Consider the following 15,778-nt stretch of genomic DNA (forward strand, 5'->3'; position numbering starts at 1 on the left):
TCTCATATACAGAGCTTCTTTTGCAAATATTACAGTCTCTTGTTACTTCCTCATAGTTTGACGTTTTTATTTCTTTAAATATATTAAACACATATCTACTTCTAATAATTCCAATTTCTGCAGTCTTTGTGTCTGCCTCTGCTCTTTGAGTAACTCATTCTGAGTGACTTGTTTCCCTGTGTGTTTTGTGATTTTTTTTTTTAATTGTAAGCACATGTTTCATGGAACCATACTTGTGATAATTTTTTTTTTTTCTGGTAAAAATCACGTTTTCCTTTTAATTGACACCGTTTCCTCTCTCAGGTGCTACTTTGGTAATGATTAGGTCCCCACCTCTCAAGAACATTGCATCTGAACAGGCTGAGACAGAGCCAGTGTGAACACAGACCCCAAAGCAGGGCTTTTGGGATAACAAGAACAGAAAAAAACAGCCTTTCTCTTCACTTACAAAGGGAGTCACTCAGAGGGTCCAAAGCTCTGTTTTCCAAACGTAGAAAACGTGGAGCTCAATGCAAACTAGAAACCAAAATATATCAGTAATGGGGCTTCCCTGGTGGCGCAGTGGTTGAGAGTCCGCCTGCCAATGCAAGGGACTACGGGTTCGTGCCCTGGTCTGGGAGGATCCCGCGTGCCGCGAGCCGCTGGGCCCGTGAGCCATGGCCGCTGAGCCTGCGCATCCAGAGCCTGTGCTCCGCAACGGGAGAGGCCACAACAGTGAGAGGCCCGCGTACCACAAAAAAAAAAAAATATATATATATATATATATATCAGAAATGAAGCAGAGTGCTTCGTCCAATACTCAAGGTCTGATCATCCCACCTCTTCTATAAGGAATGCCCCCCTCCAGCATTTTTAAAGGAAGATGTTTGTTTCTATTTCACTTTCCAACTGGGTATAAAATCTACTAAAAGGGATACAATGAATCAGAATAGATCAGCTCACTCACAAGACACTCCCAGGTAAAGATTTTTGGCTGCTGAGATTATTCAGCACATTATTTCAAAATGGCAAAATTCAGGACAATCTGAGAATCCAAGAGTGGCGGCTACGTTCGCCGACAGGTTATGTGAGACACACATACATACAGCCCATGTTTCCGTGTACACGTCAAGGGGCCCAGACCCCTGATCAGCTCAGTAAGTTAGTTTGTCCATTACAGTGCACGGAACAACACAGGGAGAGACACTTTCTTGGAGAGGTTCATCCTCTCTGAAGGAGGCTGGAGACCAGGGCCCTCATTAGCTGGACCCCTCCTCTTCTTTGGTCGTGGCAGCCTCAGAGACAGCCGTCTCCTCTGATCGATCCGCTGGCTTCTCCTTCTGGGGATAGAGGTCCAGGTACTTCTGCATGCACTCCTGCATGGCCCGGAACTGGTCTACACAGTCCGACCCCTTGACATCTTCTGTGCTGTAGTGGAAGCAGGAAAAGGCCACCGTGAACTGTTCCCCACACGGGCCGCTGGCCATGCCCCCCAGGCACGGGCAGTTCCAGTTGATGTCTCCGTTGGGCAGGATCAGTCCGTGCTCCTCGTAAGGATCATTGGGGTCGTCGGCCCCAGCTCCGCGTTGCTTGGAGTTTCATGGTCTTCTTTGGTCACAGATATGATTCGATCCTTCCCTTCCTGCCGGCAGTAGGCCATGGTGCAGCCCGGCGCTCCAAACTCACGGCGACTGTGGCGGCGGCCTCATGCCGTGACCTCCCCGGTGATAATATTTTCGTGTTTATGTTTGCTTCAGCCAGGCAGCAAAGGGAACTACCCATCTTAGATCACTCTAAATTAAAATTTTATACTGAGACTTTTCAGGCCATAGAGGTAGTGTAAATTCAGGGCCCAAACTCAAGTACATCAGTTGCCGGATGGTGTGCAACAAATTATCTCGAGGCTTAGTGGCTTAAAACAGTCGTGACACTTTATCTCTCATGGTTTCAGACGGAGAGCAGTTGTCTCTACCCCATGATGGTTAGTACCTCAGCTGGAATACCCAAAGGCTGGAGACTGGAATCACCTGACTTAGCTAGAGATGTGGGCCAGAACATCCACATACGGTCAATCCACGTAGCCTGGGCTTCCTCACAGCCTGGTGACGGGGTTCCTGGGCAAGTGTGCGAGAGGGCCTGCCCTCAGGGGAGCCGCGTTGCCTGCTGTGGCCTAGCCTTGGAAAGCGCGTAGTATGACTTTGACTGCATTGTGTGTCAGGGCCGTCGCAAGTCACATCCAGGTTCAAAGAGAGAAATACCACCTCTTGATAGGAAGCAGCAAGGTTCTAGAAGTGCATGTGGACTAGAATTATTGCAGTGGCTACATTTGGAAACCACAGTGTGCCACACCTAGTGAAGGCGAGTGTGTCGTTGACAGTTCTCAGGGGGTGACATTTTTCTTATTTTCCCTTCCACTAGAAACAAGTCTAAGACACAGAAGTAGCCCCCCCATCTCTGTTTCGGGTGGTTTTTCCCCTAGTTCACCCACTGTAGGTATTGCCTTCTGAGGGTCCTATCTTTGTGTGGAGGTTTCCTTATTCGTGCCCAAGTTTTATCTCCTGTCCCAACTTCAGGCCACCAGCTGACCTGGCTTCAGCTCCACCCTACCTATCTGGATTTGTGCTTACCTACTGTTTATGACCTCCAAAGACAGCCCTTACTTTCCTGCCAGCTCAGCCATACATTCTAAAACATGCTTGCCTTTCATTTCACGTGTTCAGATATTCTACGGGGGTTTCTCCAGACATGTGACTCACCATATTTCCTAAAACAGAACTTACCAGGTTATTTTCATTATTGCTTTTTTGTTTCCCCTGATTTGTTTTTTGTTTTTGGTGCGCTAGGTCTTGGTTGCTGCGTGTGGGCTTTCTCTAATTGCAGCAAGTGGGGGCTACTCTTCATTACGGTGCGCAGGCTTCTCTTGTTGCAAAGCACGGGCTCTAGGCGCATGGGCTTCAGTAGTTGTGGCAAGCGGGCTCAGTAGTTGTGGCACACGGGCTCAGTAGTTGTGGCACACGGGCTTAGTTGCTCCTTGGCATGTGGGATCTTCCCAGACCAGGGCTTGAACCTGTGTCCCCTGCATTGGCAGGTGGACTCCTAACCACTGTGCCACCAGGGAAGTCCCTCACTATTGCTTTTTAATCATGAATAATTATTCAAAATTTTCCTTATTGAGATAAATTTAGATCCAGGCTCAAAAGTGTTCGTCTCATCTATTTTACTCTTTTCTTTCTAACCCAATACATTTGAGATTTCGAAAAATATATGATCTTAAGATTGACTGCATCTTATTAAGAATGGGATAAATTAGTAATATTTAAAATATGAATTATGGGACTTCCCTGGCGGTCCAGTGGTTAAGACTCTGCACGTCCACTGCAAGGGGCACAGGTTTGATCCCTGGTTGGGGAACTAAGATTTTTTTGCCGCGTGGCACAGCCAAAAAAATTAAATAAACAAGATAAATATGAATTATGTTTAAGAGAGTGATAGAAACTTCAGAACAGGACTCAAAGGTTACATATCTCTGGCCCTATTTTGTAAAAAATATATATATCTGTGTATATATATCTCGAAAACATCGAAAGCTGGGCAAGAAAGCCAGAGGACTAAAAGGATAGAAAAAAGTAATGTTATCAAACTGTTTATGAAATGACCCGCACATGGAGGGCACTCCCCAGTATGCCACCAACCCAGGCCCTGTCCCCTTTTCCTCCTCTTTCCTATTTCTTTCTGAGAGTCCCCACTGGTGCCCCGCGCGGTCACAAAGCCTTGGCTGAGTCTAGGAGAGTTTTGGCATTCAATGAACCAAGTGGGTGAGTGGCTCTAGAGCCCCCATGCCCATTCACTCGGCTTAGACAGGATTTATCAGTCTGTCTTCAGCTCGAGAGAGAGATCCTCGCAAATCCAGTCTCTTGGGCCCCTCTCCTCTTGCTGCTTCCATCTTTCAAATTGCTCATCAGAGGGGCATGATCCTTCCCCTGTGTGTGTGTGTGTGTGTGTGTGTGTGTGTGTGTGTATACACACACACACATACGCACATCGTGATTTCTCCAGCTGGGCTCTGTGGACACCTTCTAATGGAAGGTGGCCAGCTCTTTGGGTTTCAGCTCCTGGGGAACCCGGTTTGGGTTCCCATATTTGATATGGTTTCTCTTTTCCTGGGTAGACTCTAAGTGGCAGAGAACCTAAACTCCCCCATTTTATAGTTGAGAAAATGTGGACCTTTTTTTCTTCCCAATACATTTTAGAATTAGCTTAGTCATGTTCAAGGAAAACCCTTGCTAGCATTCCTGAAACCCAGGAACTTAAGGAATCTCTTCAGGTTCACAAAGTTAGTGGAAGGCCAGGTATTGGGTCCACGATGCCTTGATTCTCAAACCACTTCTCATTCTAACAAATTAAAACTTCCAGGGTAGGAAAATGGGTAACTAGAGGAGTAGGAGAGGGGCTTTTTAAAAAAATATCTATACGGTCTTATTTCTTTGTATTTTTAACCATGTAAGTCTTTTTACCTATTTAGAATAAATAAATGAATCTTTAAGGTAAAACAAATGTCTACCTTTATACATTGTGCTGTGTAAATGTGGGTCTTTTACAAAGTGAATTTAATTTCTATTAAATGTCATTATGTTTGCTAGTTATTACTAAGTATTAGTTATCACACACACACAATGTAGTTCTATATAAATAAATCTACATTAATCCCATTTGTTTTCTGCCTTCTAGAATAATGATCTCCAAGCTTTTTTTGGGTCACATTTTCCTATTGGTAAAAGGTTTTGAACATATACTCCCATTATATGTATATTTATTTATAATTATATTAAGTAGCTAGACCACTGAATTAATGTGTACAGTCTAAAACAATGAAAGTTGACATGTATAAAGGACAAGGTAAACAAATTAGGAGGAGAAGTTCCAAAACCTTTCCTCCATCCCAGCAGATGGTCCTATGCACCCAGGGGACACTGTTCTAGAGAATGCCAGTCAGGAGCTGCTGGAGGGTCCCAGACACTTACTCCACTGAAGTGCCTACACGTTCACCAGAGTGAATGAAAATGTTGAAAATGCTCTCTGACTTCAACTCCCTAACTTGTTCTAAGTTCCTCAGTTCAAACACAAAGCAATAAAACTAGCTCCAAAAACACCTTGGCCTCACTTCTAAGCTGTTTCTCACAACTGTAACCAGAGTCTAACATGCTCGGCCTCTGAGGTTAGGAAGCCCGTCACTAGTGTACGTTAGACTATTTACTTATCACCGAAGATAAGTAACCTTGAGATAAAATGGGAGAGGGGAACCTAAAATATAATGACCATCACAAAAATTGACAATTTCTATTTGACTCAAAAATCTGTGATGAGAACAGTACAAAATTAAGCTATTTTCTGGAGTCTTTTGGGGGTTAGTCCTTTTATCAGATACAATGTAATGACTGTCTCCTATCTGGGTTCAAACAGTTAAAAACTAGCCCTAGAGTAACCCCTGCCAAAGTTGAAAGGTTTCACTTGGGAGTTCCTTTCTGAGTTTTCTGGAACAGTAAGCAGAGCCACTCTGTGCTCGGGGCCTCTGGAGTGCCTGCAGTGTGCTGACACCAGGGTGATACAGAGTGGCTTTTCAGGTCAATGACATTTAGGCATTAATAATCAGATCACGGAGGAAAGTTCACATTTCTGAGCAGAATACTGGAAATGATTGCTTGCCGGGGAAAAGAGCAGAAGGCTTCCCAGAGGGAATGGCATTTGATCTGGATGATGAGGGAGACTTATAATTCAGGAAGAAAGGAGAGGAGGAGGGGGAAGGGAAAGAGAAAGCAGTCAAGGGAAGAGAAGAGAAACACTGAGCACCTGACTAGGTAGATGTGTCTCATCATATAATCCTTAGGAAAGCCTTTGGAGACGGCCATCATCCCCACTGCACAGGTACAGGAAGCGTGGCTCAGGAGAGTTAAGTAACTAGCACAAAGCACACATGCAGTTATCTGCTGGAGGGTTGAATTAAGGGGGCCAGTAGCTAGACAATTGCTCATAAGGACAATTTAAGTGGTACCAAAACGTCACTGTATGTTATTTGTAAGGATACAGAGCAGTTACTTAACAGAACCATTCTTGGGGAGTATAGTGTGTGTGTTGGGAAAATAAAGAATTCGTAAGCTATCTGGGGTGCTGATGTGGTCCAGATCCCCGGGGACATGCTGGGAGAGCTGGTTACTAAACTCTGAAGGAGGCTATTTTCCTGTAACACTCAGGAGTAGCAGCCTCTTTAAATAAGTGCTTAACAGATATTTGAAGACTATCAATTTAAAGGGGACCAAACGACATATACCAGGACAAAACTATAATTCAAGAAGATACACGCACCCCTATGTTCACAGCACCTCTGTTCACAACAGCCAAGACATGGAAACAACCTAAATGTCCATTGACAGATGAATGGATAAAGAAGATGTGGTACCTATATACAATGGAATACTACTCAGCCATAAAAAAGGAACGAAATAATGCCATTTGCAGCAACATGGATGCAACTAGAGATTATCATACTAAGTGAAGTGAGTCAGAAAGAGAAAGACAAATACCATATGATATCACTTATACGGGGAGTCTAAAATATGGCACAAATGACTCTATCTACAAAACAGAAACGGACTCACAGACATAAGAGAACAGACTTGTGGTTGCCAAGGGGAAGGGGAGTGGGGGAGGGAAGGAGTGGGAGTTTGGGATAAGCAGATGCAAACTATTCTATATAGGATGGATAAACAACAAGGTCCTACTGTATAGCACAGAGAACTGTATTCAATATCCTGTGATAAACCTTAATAGAAAAGAATATTTTAAAAAGAATGTATATATGTGTATAACTGAGTCACTTTGCTCTACAGCAGAAATTAACACAACATTGTAAATCAACTATAATTTAAAAAATAAATAAGATTAAATAATAAGGGGCCCAAACAAATAGTGTGTCCAGAAACCTGACTTGTTCTGAATGGTTATAGAAGGGTCAGTCCTAAATCTGTTTAACTGCAAAGCAGGTGCTCTTCAAAGCCTGTAGCTTGGGGCTGAAAGGTACATAGACAGGCAGGCAGATGGACAGACACAGGGAGAGACACAGAGATGGGGAAGAATTCAAAGGTGATTCTAAAGACTGCTTCTCACAGGAGTGTCTGATAGTAACCCTAGCGTTGCGTCTTCTTCAACTTTTTATCACCGCCACAAAATTTTCAGGTAGCTTAAATCCTATAGGGAACAAGATGAGATAAGAATGAGTGAACCGATAGATCTCCACTGATAAAAAAGAAATCGACAACTGTGTATTTGTTATCCTCAGGAAATTACTACAATCAAGGGGAGACTCGTAAGAAGGAACTTCTGCAGAGCTGTGATGTTTTGGGGATTCCACCCTCCAACGTAATGATTATTGACAACAGGTAAACTTATCTTTTAACAAGTGGAAATTCATTGGCAATAAAAATGCAGTGGTACACTCAAAAGACACAAACATAATGTGGGTGGATAAGAACATCTTACTTGAGAAGTCTACAGAAAATAGTTTCATGTTTGTTTTTAAGTGACAGTGTAGTGCAAGTGAATTTTTTCAACTTCTGTTCAGATTTTGTCTTAAGATAGCTGCTTCTCTTGAATCTTGAAAAAAAAATTATTATAAAAAATTTCAGGGACTTCCCTGGCGGTCCAGTGGTTAAGACTCTGCGCTTCCATTGCAGGGGCCACGGGTTCGATCCCTGGTCAGGGAACTAAGATCCCATATGCCGCAGCCAAAAAAAAAAGAGTCAAAAGTGTAAAGAACAGTATTACGAACCCCACATGCCTGTAATCTGAGACCAGTGATTGTCAAGCCTTTGCCGTACGTACTTCATCTAACCCCACATAACATCTGTTGTGTGTGAAGCTGTGGTTTTCTTGCAGTTGTAACTTAGCTGTTATATATTTTAAAAAATTTTTTATTGGTGTATACTCTGTTGTGTTAGTTTCAGGTGTACAGCAAAGTGACTCAGTTATACATATACATGTATCCACTCTTGTTTAGATTCTTTTCCCGTATAGGCCATTACAGAGTATTGAGTAGACTTCCTGTGCTCTACAGTAGGTCCTTATTACCTGTTTTATATATAGTAGTGTGTATGTGTCAATCCCAGTCTCCCAAATTATCCCTCCTGTGTGTGAAGTATTTTAAAGAAAACCCAACCATCAGGTTATTCTACCCCTACGTACTTCGGGATACATCTCTTAAGAAGATAGACTTTTTTTTCATGCAGCCACAATGTCATTATTATCCATCTAACAAAATTAATAGTAACAGCAATTCCTTGATTTCTCCAATACCCAGTCCATTTTGAGCTACTCCAAGTAGCTCAAAAATGAATGTGTCTTCACAGTTGGTTTGTTCAAATCAGGATGTAGACAAAGTGCACACATTATACCTGGTTGATATTCTGCGTGTCCCTCCCCCCCGCCAACCTTCTCACTGATTGTTGAAAACCTGAGTCAGTTGTCGTACAGAAGGATTTGTCTGTCTGCTCCCTCGTGGTTTTACCTAAGTAGTTCCTCTATCCTCCATATTTCTTGCAAACTGGAAATGAACGCTAACTTTCAGGGGCAAGAAGCTGCACTGTGTACTCCCTGTTCCGTCATTTCAGGACATGTACTATCTGTCTCACTTTTAGTCACGCATGTGACTGTCTGTCACACGTACTGTGTGCCTCACTCTTAGTGAGCTCACGTGGCAATGGCCACCCCTTTCACTGTAAAGACCCACATCAGCCTTTCACGCGGTGCTTTCACGAATCCTTAATTAACTAGAAGTTGCAAAACGGTGACTTTCTAGATGTCTCCCGCGTTCCAAATGTATTAGCTATATATTCTATAAAGTAGAACTTTATCAACTGGGGCTATTTAGTTATCCTGATAGGTACTTTGATCCCAAAAGACAGGCTAAATGCTTAATTCTTTCCCTTTAATCGCCGTTTTCAGAATAGGAGTTGATCCCCTACATACCTCCTATGGTAACCCATTGTTTTCTTGTTTGTTTCTTGGCTGGGGAGGCCACTGCTTTATTTCATTAGGAACTTCTGTGTTCATGTGTTCGGTTTTTCAGTTTAAGTCATTGTGTTCTTTGATACTCCAGTTGTCTCCTCTTTGTCCTCTTCATGTTGGCTCATGCATCCTTTTGATAAGAAACGAAGACTCTGACTTAATTTATTACAATTTTTACATATCCCGAAGATCAGGCAGCTTCAGCAATATCCCCTACTTTGAAGATGCTACAGTAGGGGGTTAGTAAAACTTGTTAAAAATAAATACTTCAAGGGCTTCCCTGGTGGCGCAGTGGTTGAGAGTCCGCCTGCCGACGCAGGGGACACGGGTTCGTGCCCCAGTCTGGGAAGATCCCCCATGCCGCAGAGCGGCTGGGCCCATGAGCCATGGCCGCTGAGCCTGTGCGTCCGGAGCCTGCGCGTCCGGACCCTGTGCTCCACAACGGGAGAGGCCACAACAGTGAGAGGCCTGCGTACCGCAAAAAAATAAATAAATAAATATAAAAAAATAAATACTTCAAGAAGCCAGTTTGAAAGATTCAAGGAAACCAGGTATCTTAGTCTGCTCAGGCTGCATGGCAAAATACCAGAGACTGGGTGGCTTAAACAACAGAAGTTTTTTTTAATATTTAGTTATTTGGTGGCGCTGGGTCTTAGTTGTGGCACGTGGGCTCCTTAGTTGCAGCAGGCGGGCTCCTTAGTTGTAGCATGCAACGCTTAGTTGTGGCATGCACGCAGGATCTAGTTCCCTGACAAGGGATCAAGCCCAGGACCCCTGCATTGGGAGCGCAGAGTCTTAACCACTGCGCACCAGGGAAGTCCCCAGAAATGTATTTTTTTCTCAACAGTTCTGGAGGCTGGAAATATAAGATCAAGGTGCAGCAGGGTCGATTTCTGGAGAGAGTTTGCTTCTTGGTGTGCGGATGGCCCGTTCTCCTCACTGCTCACATGTAGCAGGGAGAGAGAAGTTTCTCTCTTCCTCTTCTTATAAGACCACCAGTCTTATAGGGTTAGGGTCCCCACCATTATGACCTCACTTAACCTTAATTACCTCCTAAAGACCCCGTCTCCAAATACAGTCACATTGTGGATTAGGGCTTCAACAGATGAATTGTGGGAGGACACAACTCAGTCCCTAGCAACATGAACTTTTAGTCTTTCAGCTTCTCATTTCCTAACCCAGAAGAAGCAGAGCTTTGGAATCTTGCTTTGGGTTATTTAGATGGGTCAAAGAGAAGAATGAAGGGGAGAAAGAGAAAAAAAAAAAAGTTTTATGGAGGACCTACACTCGAATAATAATGGTAAATGTATATTAAACTGTTATTGTCCAGTGCCAAAGGCCATACTAAATACAGTGATCTTAAAACCTTCAAAATAATCCAATTACTTCTTCCACATTATAGAGAAGAAACAGGCCTAATGAGAGGTTGAGTCATTGGCCCGGGGTCATCCAGCTAATATGTGGTAGAGCTGGCATTCCAGCTGAGGCTCTCTGGTCACTGTGCTTTGTCAACTCCATGAAGGGACTCACAATTTCACAAAGGTCATCTCGTTTAATTCTTCCACTAACTGTAGAAAGATAGGTCTTTATTATCCTTTTTCAGTTTCACACGAAGAAACTAAAGCTTAAGACACTCGTCTGAGGCCAGACATTTAACAAATGGCAGGCAGTGCTAGGACTCGAAAGCAGAAAGGAAGACGGAACTGATTCCTGACTTTCTGCGAGAAAGTAGGTCACCTCTTTGTTAGTGTGTTTGGAAGACCAATGCGTGTTTAAGAGAACATTTCGTTGATGTTGTCTGCTTTCTTCCATTGTTCTGAACTTCGTGGCTGGATTTCAGGGAGACGTTTAGCCAGAGGAGCTCAGTCAGGTAAACCCTTATCCAGGGACTTCACTGGTGGTGCAGTGGATAAGACTCCGCGCCCCCAATGCAGCGGGCCCGGGTTTGATCCCTGGTCAGGGAACCAGATCCCACATGCATGCCACAATTAAGAGTTTGCATGACACAACTAAGGAGCCCACGTGCTGCAACTAAGAGCCTATGCGACCAAATAAATAAATAATTCTTTTAAAAAAAAGTAAACCCTTATCCAACCCCTTAAAGAGGGAAAAAAGTTCAGGTCTCAAGATGAGAAGGCATCTCAGTAATCAGACAACCAAATGGATACTTTGGGTGATTTTACCTAGTTCCTTAATATCTGTGGGTTCTGCTAATTTAATGAATCATATGATATTTAACTGCATGTTATTAACAGATGCATATTAAGTGCCTGGACTGGGAAAGGCGCTGTGCTAGATGCTGAAGAAAGAGAACAGTTCAAGGTCCAGGAGCCGGGTAGTAGGTGTTGGCCTGACCGTCACCACTGCTGAGTTTGCAGAAACGTTCATTGTGCCAAGGTTCAGGCCTAGAAGGGGCTTAGAGACCCTCTCCAGGATACTTGGGAATTGAATGTGATTGGGAAATGCAACCTACAGATTTAGTATTCATTTGTTGCTTTTGCGCTTCTTAATACATTAGGAAGAGTCCATAGAATTATTTCATTTACATTTCAAAACAAAACAAAAAGTAAACACACATTTCTGTACACATAATTTCTAAAATAACATATACCAGACTCGTTAATAGTAGCTGCTACTTAACTGGACCAGGGAGGGACACTTGCACTTCTTAATTCTGTACAGTTTTATTTCGCTTTTGCTTTTTTAGGAAGCCTATGTTACTTTTTTTTTTTTTGCGGTACGCGGGCCTCTCACTGTTGCAGCCTCTCCCATTGCGGAGCACAGGCTCCGGACGCGCGGGCTCAGCGGCCATGGCTCACGGGCTCAGCTGCTCCGCGGCATGTGGGAACTTCCCGGACCGGCGCATGAACCCGTGTCCCCTGCATCGGCAGGCGGACTCTCAACCACCGCGCCACCAGGGAAGCCCGCCTATATTACTTTTTAAAGTACAAGCAGAAACGCACATATATGGAATCTAAAAAAAAAAATGGTACTGATGAACCTAGTGGCAGGGCAGGAATAAAGATGCAGATGTAGAGAACGGACTTGAGGACACGGTGGGGAAGGGTAGGCTGGGACAAAGTGAGAGAGTGGCATGGACATATATACACTACCAAATGTAAAATAGGTAGCTAGTGGGAAGCAGCCGCATAGCACAGGGAGATCAGCTCGGTGCTTTGTGATGACATAGAGGACTGGGATAGAGAGGATGGGAGGGAGGCTCAAGAGGGAGGGGATATGGGGATGGATATATGTATACATATGGCTGATTCACTTGGTTGTACAGCAGAAACTAACACAACACTGTAAAGCAATTATACTCCAATAAAGATGTAAAAAAAAAAAAAACAGTACAAGCAGACCTCAGACATATCACAGGTTGGGGTCCAGCCCACTGCAATAAAGCGAATATCACAATAAAGCAAGTCACAGGAACGTTTTGGTTTCCCAGTGCATACGAAAGTTACGTCGACACTATAGCGTATTAAGTATGCAGTAGCATTCTGTCTAAAAAGACAACATACATAGCTTAATCAAAAAATAGATATGATCTGAGCCTTCAGCGAGTTGTAATAATAACACCAAAGATCATAGATCACCATAACAAATATGATGATAATAATGAAAAAGCTTGAAATGTTACAAGAACTACTGAAATGTGACACAGAGACGTGAAGAGCGCAAATGCTGTTGGAAAAGTGGCGCCAATAGACTTGCTCTCACACGGTTGCCACAAACCTTCAATTTCTAAAAAAATGCAGCATCTCTGAAGCGCAATAAAGTGAAGCACAATGGAACGGTTATATTGATGTATTATATTTTTTAAAGACTACTCCACCTAAGTAATAAAACATTCTTCCCTCTGTACTCAGCTTCTATCCCTACAAGTGAAGGCTAAATTAGAAATAATTCTGCGTACGTTTTGATAATATTTGGTTTGGTAAGTTCAAAACATAGAATAGAATTCCTTGAAAAGATCATAATGCTTTTAAGCCTTTTTATAAACACTGTGCTTGTCTCACGGGCCTCATTCTGGAGGATGAGCGGGCACAGGGTCAGATAAGCTGCTCCAAAGGGCTCTGGCTGGAAATGCAGGGTTCAAGGGGGGCCTGATTGTGACAGAATAAAACAAAGCAGACCCTCCGGTTATAACCCAGGCCCATTAATATGCTTCCGGGCCCAATGACCAACTGTTGGGCAAAACTTATGGGGTCTCAGAGCTGATCGTGGTCTGATCCATGCTCCCATCGTCCTGCACCTGCGATGCCACATCACAGCTATTCCCACAACCAAAACAGGGAGGACTCCCAGTGCCCCAACCTGCGTCCTCGTATGTAAGCTGGGCCGCAAACACACCACGCTTTCCTCTGCGTCCACACCCGTGCATGTGCCTGGCCCTCTTCCACACGCTTCCTCTCTTCCCAGCACCCCATACCCTGGCCCCCTAGCAAACACCTCTTCATCCCTCAAACCTCAGCTCAAGATTACCTCAGACTCTGCAGCACCATCCCTGATTTGCCCAGATTTTCTTAGGCACTTTCGTTATATTCTCATCGTCCCGTTCTATTCTAGCACATACACGAATTTTTTAATCTGCGCCATAAGCCCCTCTGTATCTTTTATTCCTGTATCTGCAACCTCTGTCTTAACCCTTGACACATAGTAGTTGCTCAGTTCATGTTTGTTGAATAAATGAATGACTCCGCTTATACCAGAAGCTTTCTTCCTGTGGCAGCACGTAAATGTGTGGTCTCGAGAACTTAGATGATACCGAAGCATCCCAACCCCCTTCCTCACTTTTTCTTCATTTACCCAGAAATGGTGATTAGCAAACCAATTTCTGAGACTTTAATGAGACTGTTTTCACTTTTTAATTAAGTGAAACAGTCTTGATCCCTGACTTGCGTAGTTATTTTTAACCTTCTGGAAAGTCCTAAGTGAGTACTTTGGTTTGGAAGAATTTTTCTACATCTCTTGATTTTTGCCATTCTACAAGCTTGGCTCCACTGTCCTAAGGGTTCAGCGTCATGAAAATCTCATTCCCAGTACTTGTCTTAACACCATTCCGGCATTAACAAGCCCAAGACTTTGACAGACTAATTTGAGCTGAACAAGGAAACAGAATCCAGTACCTAGTATAAACCGTAAATGAGCCTGGCTTGCTAGCAGTTCCTGGAAGTCTTTGTGTTTTCCAATAAATCCACACAAATCATACAGTGAAAGAGAAGCCACAAAGCAGAGAGTCTGGGACTGTTGGGGTCATGTTTGTAATTAAACCCCCCCTCTCTCTCTCAAGACCCAGTAAGAGCCTTCTCCCCCCAAAAAACCGGAAAAGACCGTATGCCAACTGCTAAAGTGGATCTGACCAAGCGTCCTCTCACTATAAGAGATGAAAACAAAGCTCCACGCAGGCTTTCTCCAAATACACAAAGAAGTGCCTGGGCACAGGGCAAGGGCACAGCTCCAGTCCCAGTTGGCAGGAGCAGGGCAGGGCTCCCATCCTCCCAAAGGGCGCGAAGGACAGGAATGTTTCCTAGAAAAGGAACCAGGGGAGGAGACCGAAGTGGACCGAGCAGATACGGAGCTACTGTGTGAACTTGGAAAGCTGCTTCCCTGCTACTTCAAAGGCGGGTTATTCTGGGAGCTGAAGGGAGGCTGGGTCTTTAAGTCACATGACTGGTCTTCAAGTCACATTAAGTCACATAAGTCAGTATAGAAGTAGAGTGGGACCAGGGAGGGTGGGCTTAACAAAGCATGTATTTGTGGCTGATTCTACTCCTTGAAAGAGGCTGCAAATATACCACAAAAATAGGATTCAAGGTGACTGTGTATTGTGATATTCATTACAGCACTCTTCATAATAGCAAAAAGTTGGTAGCAACCTAATTTAGCAGTAGGCAATGAATTATATAGCCACGGTCCAGAACATTAAACCACAATTCAGAGTTTTCTCTGCACAGTTAATAACCCAGGAAGATGTTCATAATTTGAGTTTAAAAAGCAGTGTATACTTTCTTTACACTTTTCTGTATTTTCCATAGTTTTGATAGTGAGCATACATTACTTGTAAACCAAAAGTTTCATTAGATTTATTTTAAAATATATTATTTCTGGGAATTCCCTGGTGGTCCAGTGGTTAGGCCATCCGAAACTTCTACTGAATGTTAATTGTCTTCAGCTGCAGCTCTTCAGATATTCTCTGTCCTTTATCATGGAGGCACCTATACTTTTCGTGCATTTTCTTTTTTTAAATTCATTTTATTTATTTATTTTTGGCTGCGTTGGGTCTTTGTTGCTGCACACGGGCTTTCTCTAGTTGCGGCGAGCAGGGGCTACTCTTTGTTGTGGTGCGAGGGCTTCGCATTGTGGTGGCTTCTCTTGTTGCGGAGCACTGGCTCTAGGCATGCGGGCTTCAGTAGTTGTGGCGCGTGGGCTCAGTAGTTGTGGTGCACAGGCTGAGCTGCTCCGCGGCATGTGGGATCTTCCTGGACCAGGGCTCAAACCCGTGTCCCCTGCATTGGCAGGCGGATTCTTAACCACTGCGCCACCAGGGAAGCCCTTGTGTTTTTTCTTATTCACCTTTTGGTACTCTCCTGGGGCAAGGAGACATGATGTCACATCACCAGAAATAGCTTATCAACATGATTCTCCTTCAAAGTGTGCTTCTCCTTGACCATTATTATCTCTGGTTCTCACAGTGCTAATCAAAGAGTACTGGTGCCTCTGAGGATGGTGAGGCTTG

General features: G+C 43.8%; 2 protein-coding genes across 2 annotated transcripts in view; one reads left to right on the forward strand and one right to left on the reverse strand.

The window, feature by feature from the left end:
* PIGL (phosphatidylinositol glycan anchor biosynthesis class L) overlaps positions 1–15,778 on the forward strand; it is a 55,830-nt gene that overhangs the window by 4,709 nt on the left and 35,343 nt on the right. Inside the window, exon 2 of the mRNA XM_032616195.1 lies at positions 7,313–7,412. Within this exon, the coding sequence (XP_032472086.1) occupies positions 7,313–7,412 (100 nt within the window). The remainder of the gene's footprint in view (positions 1–7,312; positions 7,413–15,778) is intronic.
* Positions 817–1,751, reverse strand: LOC116745449 (mitochondrial intermembrane space import and assembly protein 40-like). The gene is given in 2 exon segments (XM_032616200.1): positions 817–1,555; positions 1,558–1,751. Coding segments are annotated over 2 exon segments (399 nt in total). The 5' UTR covers positions 1,640–1,751; the 3' UTR covers positions 817–1,238.

The sequence above is a fragment of the Phocoena sinus genome, chromosome 20 (assembly GCF_008692025.1).
Source record: "Phocoena sinus isolate mPhoSin1 chromosome 20, mPhoSin1.pri, whole genome shotgun sequence".
Lineage (NCBI taxonomy): Eukaryota > Metazoa > Chordata > Mammalia > Artiodactyla > Phocoenidae > Phocoena > Phocoena sinus.